At 39.3% G+C, this 16858-nt stretch overlaps 3 protein-coding genes across 3 annotated transcripts; 1 reads left to right on the top strand and 2 right to left on the bottom strand.

Annotated features, from left to right (window-relative positions):
- Positions 1-1537: 1537 nt before the first annotated feature.
- On the top strand, positions 1538-4453 carry LOC103717699 (peroxidase 57-like). The gene is made up of 3 exons (XM_026808666.4): positions 1538-2170; positions 2270-2618; positions 3809-4453. The coding sequence occupies exons 1-3, from the start codon at positions 1973-1975 to the stop codon at positions 4255-4257; spliced, it is 996 nt and encodes a 331-aa protein (XP_026664467.1). The 5' UTR covers positions 1538-1972; the 3' UTR covers positions 4258-4453.
- Positions 4454-4732: 279 nt separating this feature from the next.
- LOC113463425 (peroxidase 3-like) lies at positions 4733-6755 on the bottom strand. Its single transcript, XM_026808670.3, has 4 exons — positions 6357-6755; positions 6069-6260; positions 5447-5609; positions 4733-5363 (listed from the first exon to the last, which is right to left on the bottom strand). The coding sequence occupies exons 1-4, from the start codon at positions 6561-6563 to the stop codon at positions 4948-4950; spliced, it is 978 nt and encodes a 325-aa protein (XP_026664471.1). The 5' UTR covers positions 6564-6755; the 3' UTR covers positions 4733-4947.
- Positions 6756-11892: 5137 nt separating this feature from the next.
- LOC103717698 (peroxidase 56-like) lies at positions 11893-14010 on the bottom strand. The gene is made up of 4 exons (XM_039125201.3): positions 13762-14010; positions 13449-13637; positions 13157-13355; positions 11893-12444 (listed from the first exon to the last, which is right to left on the bottom strand). The coding sequence occupies exons 1-4, from the start codon at positions 13978-13980 to the stop codon at positions 12035-12037; spliced, it is 1017 nt and encodes a 338-aa protein (XP_038981129.2). The 5' UTR covers positions 13981-14010; the 3' UTR covers positions 11893-12034.
- Positions 14011-16858: the final 2848 nt, after the last annotated feature.

Below are 16858 nucleotides of genomic sequence, written 5' to 3'. Positions count from 1 at the left end.
CACTTCTTTCTCATTTTTTTTACTTCCCTTATTATACACCATGCAGGCACCTATCATGAGAGAGAAGCAAAGCAAGTGCAAAATTTATAAGAGTTTACCAATGACCAAGCAAGCTGCATTAATAAACATTACAGATAGGGTTTGTGGTTGTATCCTTCGCATGAAAGAAGGATTCATTTTTCTTCGCACGAATCGACCGTTAGGTCACCCCTGCACAGCTCTTAAATAATCACTTGAACTATTGAGCAGTGGATGAGCCAACCGTGATTCCTGCAGAGGAAGGTGGATCCTTCTTTTGCGCGAAAGATACGGGGTGGTAAAACCTTCGAATTTCATCTAAAACAAAAAGGAACACCCTTTAAATAACAACTGTAGGAAGCATATAATCACATGCTGCAACATAAATCCGTGTTGAGAGGGTCGAACTACGTCTGGGGGGGCTGCTTACTATTAACTTCCATGGAATTAATACTACTTCCAATAAGTGCTATCATCAAGGATCTCTAGAAAATATGGAAATTAAAGGTAGAATTGTCATCTTTCGCTAGTTGCCTGTGGCATCTGCAGTGCATAGGATTGAAAACTTAAGTAGGAACATGCAAAGAATAGGATATAAGTCCAAGAGAAATCAATGTTATAGCCTATAGGCATCCCATAACTATGGAACCAGGGAATTTATGACCAGGTGTTTGCCTTAGTTCCACATGATAAACTTTTTTTTTTCGTTTTTTCCTTTGCTTTAAAAATGATAGTTTTGGTTAATTCTTTCACATTTCACATTTTATAGAATGAGATAGGGTGGTTTATCTATTGTCCAAATTTTTCTCTGTTCTTTTTTGCAAAAAGTGGATGAACCACCAAAATTTGGATTGAAAGAATAAAATGAGGAATAGGAGGATATAATGAGAGTGACTGAGAGAGAATCTAATGGAAGTGGCACACATGCAAGCTAGACTAGCTAGTTCAAGATAGGTATAAACGCAGGTCGTTCCTTCTAAGATGTAAGCTTTTTGTAGTGCTCAGATCCTGGTCAACGGAAGACTTACCGATATCTTGGCTGATAGCACAACCATCATATAAAAAACAATAAGAACGACGGATTTGTCTTCTAGGTCAGTGCATGGACATTTTTATATACTTAAGAATTCACAGTGCGTACGTAAAACCATCACATCTGAACATCTATTATTGTTAAACTAATACCTTGTTATCTTTCCCTGAAGAAAAATTTCAATATTTTAATTAGGCAGATTAATTAATTAATTATGTGCATGTGGAGTCCTATCAATGCACTGGTAGACAATTTCTCTTTAAAAAGGGGAACATATTGGAATCAAGGGTAAAGCTCTCGCCATAATTGGAACGAGCGCTATCCGATTTATAAAACCAAAGAGCGGTGAGACCAAGGTGGTAATCTGGTGTTAAGAGAGCTTGGGTTTTATTCGAGTTGTCTGAATTCGAAATGCGCTGACGTCGATTTAATCAGCAAACCGCATGCTCTATAACCGGATGATTCTGTGTGGATATGCTTTCCTTCTATCAGCACTGAGATGGCACTGGGGTGACGTACTCACACGTGAATGGCCTAGTAGAGTTTTTCACGGATTGGAAAGGACACGCGGAAACTTGCGACCCGCATCGAATATTTTTTGGTAGAAGAAAGGTCCAGTGGAGGCTGCTACGCGAGTGGAGTACTTCTGCCCCTCCCCTTCCCTTTTTTTTTTTTTAATTTTTTTTTATTTTATTTTAAAGAGCGATGAGACCATGTGGGCACCTTCTCCCAGCAGTGAACTGGCACTGGAATCCCAAGAGGCACAGAAGTGAAGAGTAAGCAATCCACCTCCCACAGCTTCCAAAGAATCACATGGAGTTGATGGAGTCCTACAACACCCAATAAAAGGCTCTCACGTCTCTCTTCGTAGCACTCACCGTCTTCTTAACCAAATCACAGCACAGAACGGCCTGCTCTCAAATGGCTGCAGCTATCTCCATAGCTCTCCTATTAGCCAATCTTCTCGCCACTTCCCTCTCTCTAGAAATCCACTTCTATAGAAACTCATGCCCCAGAGCTGAACTCATAGTTAGCCAAGTAGTCAGAAGGCATTTCCAAAGAGACCTATCAGTCCCTGCTGGCCTACTTCGCCTATACTTCCATGATTGTTTTGTTAGAGTATGTTAACTTCCAGATTTTTTTCATCGCTCGTTAGCTTATTGTTTACCTCTTCTTTTGATGGATCGTGATCGTTCAGAGTCCATCTTGTTGTGATAGGGCTGTGATGCTTCAGTTCTTCTCGACAGCACTGATGACAACATAGCAGAGAAGGAGGCTCCTCCAAATCTAACGCTGAGAACATTCGATGTGATAGATGATATAAAGGCTGAGCTAGAGAAGGAATGCAGGGGGCTCGTGTCGTGTGCCGATATATTAGCCTTAGCCACAAGGGATGGGGTGGCACTGTCCGGGGGAGCGGCCTATGCTCTTCCTACTGGGAGGAGGGACGGGATTATTTCTAGAATGGAAGATGTTCGTTTACCAAGTCCCACTTTCTCCGTTCAAGAAGCAGTAGATGCCTTCAAAAGCATAAATCTCGACTTGTGGGATCTCACTACATTGCTAGGTAAATTGACCTCATTGTAAGTAGTTCAGCAGTTTGCTATGGAACATGGTTTACTTTGATAGAGTAGAGTAGATAATGGTTTTAGCTAGCTTACAAGTAGATCTGATTTAAGGCAGTGATGTGCACTTTGTTTCAAGTCTATAATATAATACCCTGGGATTTTCTCGAAAAATGTGATACCTAGGATATGTCAACAGATGTTGATCCAACTCTTCCTTGCACTGTAATACCTTGAGGTGCATCAATATGCAGCTTAGTTCGATTCCTGCTTGCAAGTCCCATACCTCTATGATTGGAGATGGCTTTATTTAGCTCTTTTTATTATGTTTTGACACTTTCAATGAAGAGCTGCATTAATTTTATGATATTAGTGCACCAGCAGTCTTTGACCTTGATTTTGTGCTAACAAACTATGCTAACAGTCGTTAGCTTTTTGACCTTGAATCTCTGTTCAAGTGAGTTCCTTTTGCATGATACGATCAATGCAGCCCTTGAATTGAAGATAATTGTATCAATTTGGTCAGTAAATTTAAAGCCAAAGACAATTCTCTAAATGCAAAAAAGCGCAGTGCTTCAGTTGTATTGGTTTTTCAGTCTATGATAAAAGCATCATAACCATAATCATGGTATCAGTTCATGTACTTCATTTTATTATGTAGTTGTTATAAATATAATTCAGTGAATTATGCTTTCTGTTAAGTTCTTAGGTCATGCAACATGAAGTAGTTCTATAACCCTTAATTTGATAACTATTGTTTACTTTGATCACAATCTCGCCAAATAGATTCTATGTATACTGTTTTTAGAGTTCCTGTCGGGAAAATCTCTAAATAAGACAATATGGAAAATTTTTAAATGGTAGTGAAAGAAGAGTCATTAAAAATTATGTATGGTGATGATACAATGAAAATTAACCAGGATTGTAGCTTGTGCCATTTTTCTTCCAAAGCCATCCATTCTGCATTGCACTTTTTCTTCTTGTTCTTTTTCCTTTTTTCATTGGAGGAAATTCTGCATACTTATTGACCTCTCTCTGCTCCTCAACTTTGAAGTAGACCATATTTTTGAGAAATATTGAAGTTCATGATACAAAAAGAGTCCTGAATGGAGCATTTTGCATGCATAATTATCATCAATCTGTAAAATAACATGGATAGTCTGGTTCTCTTATTTTCTCCTTCCAACTTCAGGTGCTCATAGTGTCGGATTCTGTCACTGTGGATTCTTCATCGATCGGCTTTACAACTACAGGGGCACCGCTTCAGCAGATCCACAGATTGAACCAAGCTTGCTGGAAACCCTCAAACAGAAATGCCCCCCTCATGTTGCAGAACTTGCTAACATAACCAAAGACCCGACAGTCTCCATGAATCAAGTTGCCTCCACGCCTTATACTCTTGACAACTCATTTTATCTTGGCGTGCTTAATAAGAAGGCAATTCTAAAATTAGACCAAGATTTGGCTTTCACTGATCTTACAAGTAGATTATCTGCACGATATGCGAACGATCCAAACTTTTTCAGCAGTCAGTTTTCAGAGTCCTTGATCAAACTTGGAAATGTGGGTGTGCTAACAGGACAACAAGGGGAGATCAGACTGAGCTGTCGAAAAGTAAATGGTGATACATCAACAAGTTGAGAAACTAATTGTATCTCACGGTTTGTCTTTATATTCTTCGTTAATTGTCTCATCTCGAAGCTCATATTTTTCCTATAGTTGTATCTCAATTCATTAGTGAGTTGAAGACAGTGAGTGGAACCATGAGAGTATCATCCTCTCACAATATATGACATTTAGGCAAGCTATTCTACTTCCTATTCCTCTACTAAAATCAACCAAGACTTGCAACTGTGACAATGGGTCCATCAATTCATTGTTGTATTTATTTGTTATGCTTGTAGGTTAATTATCCTTCCTTGATAAGTTGTCTATAGGGAAGTTATTAGCTCGATTTCTCAGTTCACCAACCAAGCATGATGCATCTCATTTCTGCCTACCTTCTTGTCTCTTCTTTTCAAGGATTTATTGTGTGAGAGCCTGCTGTTATAATTAGATTATATCTTTTTTGAGGAAAAGGGAGGAATCTTTTAAGTTATGTCAGAGAGTGAATAAGTATCTAACAATAGTTTCCATTTTTTTTTTAATTTCAAAAGTTCCTCAACCAATCTCTACCTTTTAGCACATACGTTTATTACAGTTGCTTGAAAAAACTTGCAGAAGAAAAAGGAAGAAAAGAAAACACAAATCCTTGCAGGAAGTCTCCTTGGAGACAAATCATTCACCATCAAAATCACAAACCTAAAGCAATCAACCAAAACTTGCAACCATCTAGCTATTCACGACCGCACAGTTCTTCCTAATTTCACCCAAAGATCCCGTCTTTACCTCAATCCTTCCCATCTTCTCCATGGACAAAGCAAATTCTTTGAAGAATACTTCAAGAGGATTGTTGACAAGCTGAATGATGTAGGCCTTTGTTGCAGCATTAGTTATCAGAGCTGCATCAGATTGGAAGAGACCTCTTCTCTTGAGTAGATGTTTGTAGTATCCAAGATCAAAAGTTCTGAAGCTACCCGGATCCATTTCAACAATTGTTGTCGTGTCATTAGGAACTTGGCACTTGTACTTCTTCAAATTTGCAGCATAAAAGCTATCCAGAGAAGGGTCTTCATCACCTTTTCCAGTGAAATTATAAAGGCGACTACTGAATGATGAGCAGTGAGAGACGCCAATTGTATGAGCTCCTGTTGTGTAGCATTTTAGTCTTCATACAAGGGAAAATATCTATGTTATATGAAATGTTAAAAACATGCCATTAGCCACTTACCAGACAAAAGTACTAGATCTTTTAAGCTGAGTCCTTTACTAGCAAAAGACGTTTGGAGGATGCTAAAATTAAAAGTTGGGGCTGGAAGGTTTTTCAAGACCTCTATGGAATTTGAGATCAAACCATCTCTTCGCCCGGTGGGAACATTCCAAAAGGGACCTCCCTGTTGCAATAAGAAAAGAACAGCTTTGATAGTTAAGAAGTTTCAGTATTAGAGAAGTTTCCACAAGGACCACAACTGTAGGTAATAATGAACAAACCTATGGCTCATTGAAGGTTAAGAACATCATACAACCGGCATTCAAGCCTGATGTTGATCCTATAACTTGGTGCCAACTTCTTGTACACAACTTCAGGCAAGAGAACGACCGGGCAAAAATGCTTGACATGCCCTACTGGTTACAGACTCATGTAACCAACTAGTACCTTAAAGCTTCCTTATACTTGGAAGTCAGGCAAAAGTGTAGGTTTGGCATGTTGCATTCATCTCTAAGGCGCAAATCAAAAGTCCAAAGAGCTAATTGAAGTCCTTTATTATTAGAGAAGTTTCTTTATAAAAATGGAGTAGGCCAAAAAGAAGAAGGTAAGAAGGAAAAAGACTAGCAAAGTATAGGTTCCTTACTGTGACAATAACAGAATCTCTTGCAACTAAGGCGAGAATATCGGCGCATGAAACAACACCAGGGCATTCTGCTTCTATTAAGGTCTTGACTCTATCAATGAAATCGAAACCACGAAGGCTTAGATTTGGGAATGCTGATTTCTCTGCTTGATTCTTACTAGTGGAGTTCATCAGAATGGAAGCATCGCAACCCTGAAACAAAGGAGAATTCAACACAAAACTTGTAGTCACATATGCAACACAAAGGACACAATGGAACGAAGAATTGTGCCGCATGCATTTAGGTACCCCGACAAAGCAATCATGGAAGTGCATCCTAAGAAGAGGGGCAGCTAACGATGGCTCATGAGGTATGTGTTTCTTAACATAGTCGAATATAATCTTCTCAGCCTTTGGACAACTCTCATCATAGAAACCCAACTTGAGATCAGCACTTGCACAAAATAAACTCAACGCTGCACACACCACAAGGCACTGGATGCTCGTCTTCCTCATTGCTCTAAGACAAGATGAATTACAAAACTTGACCTGTAGTTGGATGCAAAAGGCCCTTACTACTCCCTTTATGTTCTATATGCTTCAATAGATTTATAGGCCTCCCCTGCAGTTTTCTTCATGAGAGCAGGTGCTGTCCTTATAACCTTTTATATGAGAATTAGCTGAGAGCAAGCTTCTTTGGCAAAGTTGAGTACAAGACAGAAAGAAGGTCTGAACAGTTGGGCAATCTTAGGTGTCTCACTGACTTTTGTTATGAGATCTTTAAGAAAACATATTCATTATATCCTTCCGCAGATATCTAACATCAAAAGAAACCAAGACTTCACCAACTCCGTTTCGTAGAACAGACATGCACTCTTTTGGCTTATGATTGAATTGTCTGTCTGCCTCACGGTAACAACCACCATTTGTGGTGGCATTTGAGCAGTGTTTTGGGTATACCAGCTGGTCTTTGTTAGCTTGTCCTTTTTTCTGTGATGTTAGTCGTCTGTTAATGGGGATACGACCTTACCACGTTACATATCACTATCATTACAGATCATGTATATGTCTACTGATATGCAACTTGTGTGCACGCCAAGTTCGTACCAACCCCACAAGGGATACAATTTCGTAATTAGGCTTAAGCCATGCTGGCTATGAGTTTCCATTAATTCAACCCCTTTTCTTTTTTGTTTTTCTCCTTTTGGTGCAATTAGCAATTGGTTCACCAGACTCCTTTCAGTACAAAAAAAAAAAAAAGTTTATCCCAATGCATTTTAGAGCCTGTACCGACGGTAATTTTGGCGCCGATGCTTTCAAAACCGTCGCAAAAGCGTCGCGTAGGTGGGAGTGAAAATTTTTTTTGCCAATGCTTGCTTTTAAGCGTTGGTCTAGTTTGGAGTCCGCCGACGCTTAAGAGCGTCGGTGGAAACGGAAAGTAGGCCAATGCTTAAGAGTGTTGGCATAATTATTTTTTTTTTAAAAAAATATATTTAAAAATTCTAATCCTAAAGGCTTTGAGGATGGCTTCCTGGGGTAGTCTCTGATCGTCCGGAGGCGAGGAAGAAGAAGAGGAAGAGGTGGGGGAGGGGACCATCGTAGATTTTGATGAGAAGTAGCCGATAAGGCGCCAGACCTACCTTCCTCACCAATAGCAGCGCCACTATTACACTGCAGCAAGCTTAAAACCATTGGTAGGCTCAGTTATTTTCGAAGAAAACGGTTACACAAATATAACTAAGCCTTGGTAACAATTTGATAGTGGTAATGCTATTGGCAGAGAAAATTATAGGTACTTCTACAATTCTAGTACTTAATCATTGTTGAAGTAAATTATGGGATGAGTCATGACATTGTTTTGGACAAGAATGTAGGATTAAATTGGTTATTTCTTAAGAACATGGTCATTTAATAAATTAGAGAAGTTGGTAGTTAGACCGCGAGCACGATTTGCTTGTAAAGCCTGATATCTGAATACTATTATGTTTATTCTTGCCTTGTTAATGTGGACACACAAATCCAAAGGGAGAGTTGGATTCTTGGAGTAGTTGGCATGTGACCTAATCAACAATTATACCACGTATAGGAACATGATAGTTATCTTTCTTTGCACATATGGTTAAAGCACCCAAATCCGATAGCAAGCCTGGTCTCGGCAGCCATGAGCTCAGAAGGCCGAGCACAGAAGGCCGAGCGCAGAAGGCTGACCTTAGAAGGCCTCTCTCAGAAAGCCGAGCTCAAAAGCCGACCCCAGAAGGCCGAGCTCAGAAGGACGACCTCGGCAGGCACGACCTCAGAAGGCCTCCTCCGGAAGGCCGAGCTCAGAAGGCCGAGAAATTCTCTATATTCGGGATCAAATCCCGTAGTCTCCGCCACAACGGCTGTTAATATTTAAATATACGCAATCTCAACCGACTGCCAGCTAGCCTGAAATTCCGTGCCATCTAAGGTAACTTATTTAACCCACAATTTGCATAATCACCTCGGATTGCGAGTAATCACTACAACCCCTCCTATAAAGAGGGGGGAACTCCAGGGAGAAAGGGGGCTTCCTCCTCCACAAAAGAAAGCTCTTTTTCTCCCCCGGCTCAAAAAACACATCTCCATTCTCTCTCTCTCTATTCAAAGCCCCTCTCTGACTTAAGCATCGGAGGGCCTTCGCCGGGACCCCAGCCAAAAGCTTCTTGCAGGTCCGCCGGAAACAGCCGTCCGCAATCGCATCACTAGTCGAAGCTTCTCCTCTTTGGTCCGCGGTCACCCCGGGTCCAATTTCCAGCAACAGGATGAGTGTACGATATGTTGAAATCACCACTTACCCCAAAGGCTTAAGCTGATAGGATAAGGTAGATTTATTTATATATTCTATATTTTCTTACACTCCCTTTCACATGTGGGCTGGACTTTTCTTTAATGGTTGAGCGTAACATGTGAAATTTTTAATAACGAGGTTAAAAAGTACAGAGACAGAGTTTGAACTCAGGACCTCTGCTCTGATACCATGTTAAAATCACCACTAACTTGTCCCAAAAGTGGTGATTTCAACATGATACAATGTGTAAATAACCACTCCAAATTTTCTTTATAAAAAAATAATTGCTTGATGGCATGGCCCGCTTAACTAGTTTGCATCAAGTTCACATGGAAAAATGCTAAAATAATAAAAAAGAAGACTTTATACAAGTTTAAGCTAATGTAGAAGGGTCAATAATATAGATTAAGGCTTAACACCCCTCCCTCGTATATGGATCGAACCATGAATTGGAGGAAAAATAATGATTGAGATGAGTCAAGACAATTTCCAGGATGATTAAATAAAAATAATGATTGAAATCTGTCAAGATAGTAACTGAGATAATTAAATAAATAGCATGAAAGGGATTCAAACTGATGACCTCCGGCAATCCTGAGATTTGATATCATGCGTGTAATCTGTTGACCTCAAAGGCTTAAATTAAGAATTATGTAGGATCTACAATAGGAAGCCTGTTTCCTATGCCTATGCCACTTGTTGCTTGAAGTGCACAACTATTACATCGCTATATGAAACTCTTTAATTTCTTGGATGGGGCAATTTCAAATATTTGAGCTCTCTTAACGCATGAGTCATATTGGATGGATTCTTTTGGATTTTCCTTGATTTTTGTAATCCATTTCAACTTCAATAAATTCTTTGGGCACAAAGTGCCTATTGTTATCTCAAAGAAAAAGTCATATTAGATGGATCTTCTTCCTTTAAAAAAAAAAAAATAGAAATCTAATTTCTTAGACCCTACCAACTCAAGCTTTACCCGAACAAATCCCGTATGATACAGAATATTTACTTGGCCTTGGCTGGTCGATAAAAATATCAACAAATGCACAAAATGTGAGAAGATAACCAATCAGAAAAATTCTTTGACCTCTCATAGAGCAGAGATATTAGAGTCCATTGTAAAGATTAGTCATGAAAATACTTGCATAACTAGCTTTAGAATATTTCGTTCTCCAGAATGATGATTGTATAAGAGCGGTACCGTTTTAAGTCGGACCCAACTCTCTTGCCAATGGAAAGCACGAACAAGTACCAACCAGCGGCCTGAAGGCCTGTTAATCTATCATTATAGTTAGAGGATTTTCACTTCAATTAATCCTACTTACACGTACAAGTAGAATTTCCCCAAAACATAGTATACTATTTTACTTTGCTCTAAAGGTGTCATTTGAAAGTTTATAATACGCTTTCTTGCTTCAGGCCAGCCACTCTGTTGAAATGCTTCTCCTCTCCTTACCATGGCCAAGCACATTTGTTAGTGCAAGCTTAGAATGACACACTTGATAAGAGGGTGAAGTACATGATCTGTTACTACCAACTATGATCAGATCATGAGATCAGGTGAATGTGTGAATCTTAGTGGCTTTTGCTCATATGATGGGGAAGTATGAGATCAGATGGAACACATCAAAGTCCAAAGCTATCCATGTAGCAACGGAGAAGAACGGGACGTATCAACCGAACGTTTCTGAAAAGAAAAAGAAACAGTCACTAGAATCATGGCCGGGAAAAGGGGTGGTGGAGTTAAAATGTGTTGGGTTTAGGTTCTACATTGAAGCAGAGAAGCACGTTAAAGAAGAAGAGTCCACTATCAGTGGTCTCAGATTGGGTTGGATATACTTGAGTCGTGGTTGGATTTAATGCTATCTATTACATTCTCAGTATCATAGAACATGTAGCTTGACGTGAATTTAGGTCTGATATCTGTCTGATTGGGATCAAATCAGCTTAATTCATTTTGATCCAAATCTTAAGTTTTGATTTGATTTGATGGAGTAGGAAAAAAATAATAATAAATTTTTTTAAAAGAAAACTTGAAAGTACTTATTGCCTATTTTACTGTCTTAAAACCCGATTTATAGAACTGCAGTGCAAGATCTCTATTTTTAACTGAGGTTTCTCTGAGCAAATTTTAATTAAATTCAAGAATTTTTCAGTAAACAAAATTTTCAGAACTATCTAGAAAACCAGATCTTCACTCTTGTATTATTTGCTCTTTCATCATATTGTTAAAATCTTGGCAAATGAGAAGATATATCCTGGTCAATATTTGTTATAAAAATAGTGAATAAAATTTGACATGATGTTTCACAGCCTCAAATGACTTGGAATCACAATATTTTGGCCTAAAATAACTACCTGTGAGTTGTCACAACATGAATCTCACTAAGATATCCAATTCATTCTATTAAAACAATAAAATGGATGTCGATTTATTGTCTCCAGATTGAACGTTCATTTCATAAAATAACTTTGGATGTGGATCTTGCTTTTAAATCTTACCTAGACCTATCTAAACGGTGTACTTAGAGGACTTTGCATGGATTCTATGTGAATTTTAGTTTATATTCAGCCCTAATTTATACTCGACTCAAACTGTATTTTCTAAATGAGCAAGTGACAATCCGAATTTATCTTGTACAGAATATATATGTTTATTTTCCAAGTAATTTATATCATCGAGTGTATCATTCCAAATTTCATTCCAATCAGATAATTCGCAGCAGCCAATATATCCTGTGGTAATAAAAATATATTATTCTAAGATATATCAAGATTTAGTCTCAGATTCATATTTTGTCGCCAATCCTTCCGAACTCCCTTTCAGGCTAATTGGATAGCTAGGCATCTGATAACCATAAATTCGACCAGCCTGGTGATCCAACCAGGAAAATACTAAAAATAAAGCTGGAGTAGCCCTTTGGCCCGTCCTCTGCATTCAAACTTGTGTGAAAGTAAAGAAATCCATTGAACTCAGAACTTGTTCATTGTTTTATCAGGCGCCCTGTTCTGTCCTCGGTTTGAGGCAAAACAAAAGATAAGATATATTTTATTCCACGCTACAATTACTAAGTAATATTTGAACGATACAATCTCAAAGTAAGCAGTTTTGTCCGAGTAACCACACAATATGTAGATACTAATTACCTTCTACAGCCACAATGGATTCAGAAGACTAGCTATTAACCAAGGCGCACTGCTTTCTAATTTCCCCTGCCTTGCCTGTGAGCACCCCAATCCGTCCCATCTTCACCATTGACACACCAAAGTCGAAGAAGAAACTAGACTTGGGCGAATCGAGTCGAGAGTAGACATAGTCTATTGTCTCCTTGTCCTGAAGGAGAGCCTCATCAGAGTGGAACAACCCCCTTCTCTTCATGACCAGCTTGTAGTACTTGGTATCAAACGTTGTGGAGCTCCCTGGAACCATTTCCACCGTGGTAGTCTCATCCCCGGGCTTACATTGGCTCCTAAGCTTGATTGCATACTTTGGATCTAAAGTTGGGTCGGTGTCACCTCTTCCAGTGAAGTTGTAGAGTCGACTCTCAAAGGAATAACAATGGGAGTTTCCTATTGTGTGAGCTCCTGAATAAAAAGAAAAAAAGAAAAAAAGAAAAAAGAACTCCTGAATAAAAAATTGGCCATGTTATTTGTCACCAGGATCGCTTCTAATCAACATGGTAACAATTCTTAAAAGTTTTCCTAAAAACTTTGTGGCTTTCCTTATTGTGACCAAAGAACCATTCTACGATCATTATCTGAAAGAGCTCAGAAACGCTGGTATTGTCAGATAATAATCTGACAGTCATGATGCGCCCTACATCACACGATGCGTTATTATTGTCCTCATCGCTCATTAATACCAAGAGATTTTATTTAGGAGAAGCTCGAACTCTCGACCTCAGGATTATTAAGAGAGGTATGAGACGTGCGCACTAGCCAGCTGCGCCATGACCTTGTGTTGTCAAAAATAATCTAGCCTTTCAATTTTGGAGATATTATAAGATGAAAAGCTTTAGGAAAAAGATCAATAATATATATCAGGCTTATCATCTCCCCATGCGTGTGACCTAGATCACATATGTGAAGGGACCACAATGATGGGAACATATCAAGATAATAACTACATTAATTAAATAAATACATGGAATCTCCAGCAAATCTAATCTCTATATTAACAGGCTTAACAAATGCAATAATTATATGATGCAAATATTCTCAATATTTTGTTGATACTGCTGTGTGTGATCTAATTTATTCGACCATCCTAGAACTTCCTTTGTTGATGCAACGATACCTGATAAAATTGCCAAGTCCTTTGCACTTAGACCTTTGGCAGCAAAGGATGCTTTCAACTGAGTGATCTCTGCATAAGGAGATGGTAAATTAGCCAAAGCCTCAGAGGCCATTGACACAATCCCATCCCGCCTCCCTGTGGGGACCTCCCAAACGTAGTTGCCCCCCATCCGAGTTCCTTTTCCGACTGAACCGGCAGCCTGAGCCAGAGCAAACTATTTCTGTTAATATAACTAGCCCTAGGTCATGGAAACAAGCAATCTAAGAACAAAAGAACAGCTTCAGATATGTACCAAGGAGACAGCATCCCTAGCTGCGAGAGCTATGATATCAGCACACGAGACAATCCCTGGACATGCTTTCTCTAATGCTTCCTTTGCTGCATCAATGACATAAAATCCATCGAGGCTTTGGTTCGGCATTGCATCCTTCTCTGCCGAATTAGTCTTAGTGGAGTTTAGTAGCACCGAGCCATCACAGCCCTGTGGCAAATAAAAACGCTTGCAAATATTATCTCCTATAGGCCAGTGCAAACATTTAGTCAAGAACAAAAGCATAGTAATGTTTGAGAAACGAATGAAAGCATATATATTAAAATCTCATTACCCTAACAAAGCAATCATGGAAATGTAGCCTTAATAGTGGGCCGGAGACAGTTGGGTCCTGAGAAAAGTATCTGGCCACCGTCTTACGAACTATAGCCTCAGCATCTGGGCATGAGTTTTTGTAGAAACCAACCCTCAAGGCTTGGGCATAGGCTGAGTCAAGGAGGAAAAGCACGAGGGTTAACCGGAACAAAAACCTTGAGAAAAGCCTCATGGCCATCTTTCGCAGTGGTGGCAAAAGCTTTTAGAACACTGGAATGTACGCTGTGGCTTGAAGCCAGCGAACCGCCTATTTATAAGTCTCGCCAGGCTCGTGGTCTTCTTGCTATTTGTTTAGTGCACAATTTTTCATGCGGATTGCTATGAACTAGAAATCTATATGATACACAATAAGAATAAATCACTGGTCAAGGGTCTCCAACAATTAGGGCCCACCTAAACGAGTGAAGTGCGTGAGAGGGTGGGGCTGTGGGTGATAAAAGCCCTAGTGGTGGTGCATTATTTTATGACAAGGCGCGTGGCTGCCACAGGCACTGGTATTGACTGTGGGCGATGCGTGTGGTTGGCGGCAGGAATGGCCGATTTTATAATGGCCAGAAGATCGGGTGGCGTCACCCCTCACCTCTTTTTAATATTAGTTTGGTGTTTTAGCGCGTGGCGAGCACATGGATTTGGACATTTGCATGAAATGGCGTGCGATGACCGTGGTCTGCATGATGTTGGTCTGCACGTTTAAGTATAAATTGGTCTGAACGTTTTCATCGAAGCGGACTTCAAGTTCAAAGGACAAGAGAATAAGCCAATTTTTCCAGCTCCCTTCAAAGTACCTGGATGAGCTGTACTCCTAAAATGACCCTCCATTATATGTATAAAAAAGAAAGGTAAGGGAAAGTCGAATGCTTTAGAAAGTTAAAGTAACAATAATATTATAATCAATCTGTTGGCGAGCTTGATGGATTTAATCACAAAAAATTAATTTGTTAGATTAATTATCTGCTTCGAGCTTGTCAAATATACCATAATTTGATCTATATATTTTTTTGTCACTCAAGAACTGTTTTGCTATTTCTATGAAATTTTCAGAACTAGAATAAAAATTCTCAAAGATTTATAAATTGGAACGTTCATTTAAGCATAGACCCACCTAACCTAAATCGGCTCTTCTTCTGTCTACAGGCCAAAAGGTAGGATCTAGATTGGATTTGGACAGGTGGTTAGAAAATGCAAGCTAGATGGGCCAACAGGCCCAGTTCCTACAAGATTTACAGAAATATCTAAGCAAACCCTTTAGCTTTTCAATTGTAACTACCTTGGTTAACATATCTGCAGAATTTTGGATGGTATGGATCTTCATAAAAATAAACTGACCATCCTCTAAAAGAGAGCGGATAAAATGATACCTGATGTCTATATGCTTCGTCTTGTATTGAAATGCTGAATTTCTTGCAAGATAAATCGCACTCTGACTATCGCTGTGCAATTTAACATCTTTTTGCGGATTTTCCAATTTTGTCATCAGGTTCTTAAGCCATATTAGCTCCTTGCACGCCTCTGTTGCTACAACATACTCGGCCTCTATAGTGGATAAAGCAACTATCTTCTGCAGCTTTGAAGCCCAACTGCCTGCTGCGCTACCCAAAGTAAACACATAACCTATGGTCCTTTTCCTCCTATCCATATCACCTGCAAGATCTGAGTCCACAAACCCCTGAAGCCTGATCTTTGAGCCTCCATACCATAATCCATGATCAGTTGTACCTCTCAAATACCTGAGAATCCACTTGACAGCTTTCCAATGAGCCTTGGCTGGATTGTTCATAAACCAGCTAACTACTCCCACTGCATATGCAATATCTGGTCTCGTGAACACCATAGCATATATAAGATTGCCGACCGCTGAGGCATACAGTACTTCCTTTATGTAAGCCCTATCATTTGGAGTTTTTGCACATTGATTCTTGCTGAGCTTGAAGTGACTAGCCAACGGAGTGCTAATTGGTTTTGCCTTCTCCATATTGAACCTTTGTTGGATCTTCTTAACATAGCTCTCTTGTGACGACTTCAGTTTTTTGTTTGTTCTGTCTCTAGTAATTCTCATGCCAAGAATTTGTTTGGCTGGACCCAAAACTTTCATAGCAAACTCACGTGATAACTCTTTCTTGAGATTCTGAATCTCCTCCATGTTTGATCCTGCAATAAGCATATTATCCACATACAAAAGCAAATAATAGAGTCATTAAATTTCTTAACAAAACAGCAGTGGTCAACATTGCATCTAGTGTAACCGTGCATAGACATAAACCTATCAAATTTTAAATGCCACTGTCTTGGAGCTTGCTTCAAACCATACAAGCTCTTCTTGAGCCTACACACCATCTCCTCTTTTTCTGGAGTTTCAAGACCTTCTGGCTGATGCATATAAATTTTCTCCTCTAAATCACCATGGAGGAATGCAGTTTTCACATCTAACTGCTCAAGATGCAAATCCTCTGATGCTACCAAACTCAACACAGATTTAATAGTAGTCAATTTAACGATAGGAGCAAAAATCTCAGTGTAATCTATACCTGCTTTCTGTTGAAAATCTTTTACAACCAATATGGCCTTGTACCTCTTGGTTCTATCTTGTTCTTCTTTCAGCCCGTAAACCTACTTAATATGAAGGGCTTTCTTTCCTGCAGGCAACTGAACCAAATCCCAAGTTTGGTTTGTCATCAAGGAGTCCATCTCCTCATTCATAGCCCTCTGCCAAGCTGTGGTACTATCAACTTGAAAAACCTCTTCAAAACACTCTGGTTCACCATTGTTAGTTAACAATAAATAATGTAGAGAAGGAGAATAATGACTAGGAGCTTTAACAGTTCTAGTAGACCTCCTAACATCAATAGGGGTTTCTTGTTCTGTAGGTACTACTCTATTATCTTGATTTTTCTTTACACATTTTTCAGAGATCTCCTCAAGCTCTACATAATCCTTTCTATCCTGCTGATCAGTCTTTATACATCACATTTTCATTAAATATGACATCTTTGCTTCTAATGACTTTCCTATTCTCTTCATCCCAGAAGCGATATCCAAAGTTATTCTGTCCATATCCA

The sequence above is a fragment of the Phoenix dactylifera genome, chromosome 1 (assembly GCF_051530095.1).
Source record: "Phoenix dactylifera cultivar Ajwa chromosome 1, Ajwa_hap1_PhDact_Kaust_v1.1, whole genome shotgun sequence".
Taxonomy (NCBI): Eukaryota; Viridiplantae; Streptophyta; class Magnoliopsida; order Arecales; family Arecaceae; genus Phoenix; species Phoenix dactylifera.
The sequence above is the reverse complement of the archived record's forward strand: the minus strand, read 5'-3'. Positions and strand labels throughout refer to the sequence as shown.

Excerpts from the sequence above, each read along its gene's own strand:
- LOC103717699 (XM_026808666.4), top strand. The coding sequence starts at position 1,973 with ATGGCTGCAGCTATCTCCATAGCTCTCCTATTAGCCAATCTTCTCGCC. Across the intron at positions 2,171-2,269 it reads TCCATGATTGTTTTGTTAGA|GGCTGTGATGCTTCAGTTCT; the intron begins GTATGTTAACTT and ends TTGTTGTGATAG. Across the intron at positions 2,619-3,808 it reads GGATCTCACTACATTGCTAG|GTGCTCATAGTGTCGGATTC; the intron begins GTAAATTGACCT and ends TTCCAACTTCAG.
- LOC113463425 (XM_026808670.3), bottom strand. The coding sequence starts at position 6,563 with ATGAGGAAGACGAGCATCCAGTGCCTTGTGGTGTGTGCAGCGTTGAGT. Across the intron at positions 6,261-6,356 it reads TCCATGATTGCTTTGTCGGG|GGTTGCGATGCTTCCATTCT; the intron begins GTACCTAAATGC and ends CCTTTGTTTCAG. Across the intron at positions 5,610-6,068 it reads GAGATTCTGTTATTGTCACA|GGAGGTCCCTTTTGGAATGT; the intron begins GTAAGGAACCTA and ends TTATTGCAACAG.
- LOC103717698 (XM_039125201.3), bottom strand. The coding sequence starts at position 13,980 with ATGGCCATGAGGCTTTTCTCAAGGTTTTTGTTCCGGTTAACCCTCGTG. Across the intron at positions 13,356-13,448 it reads CTAGGGATGCTGTCTCCTTG|GCTGCCGGTTCAGTCGGAAA; the intron begins GTACATATCTGA and ends GCTCTGGCTCAG. Across the intron at positions 12,445-13,156 it reads GGACTTGGCAATTTTATCAG|GAGCTCACACAATAGGAAAC; the intron begins GTATCGTTGCAT and ends CTTTTTATTCAG.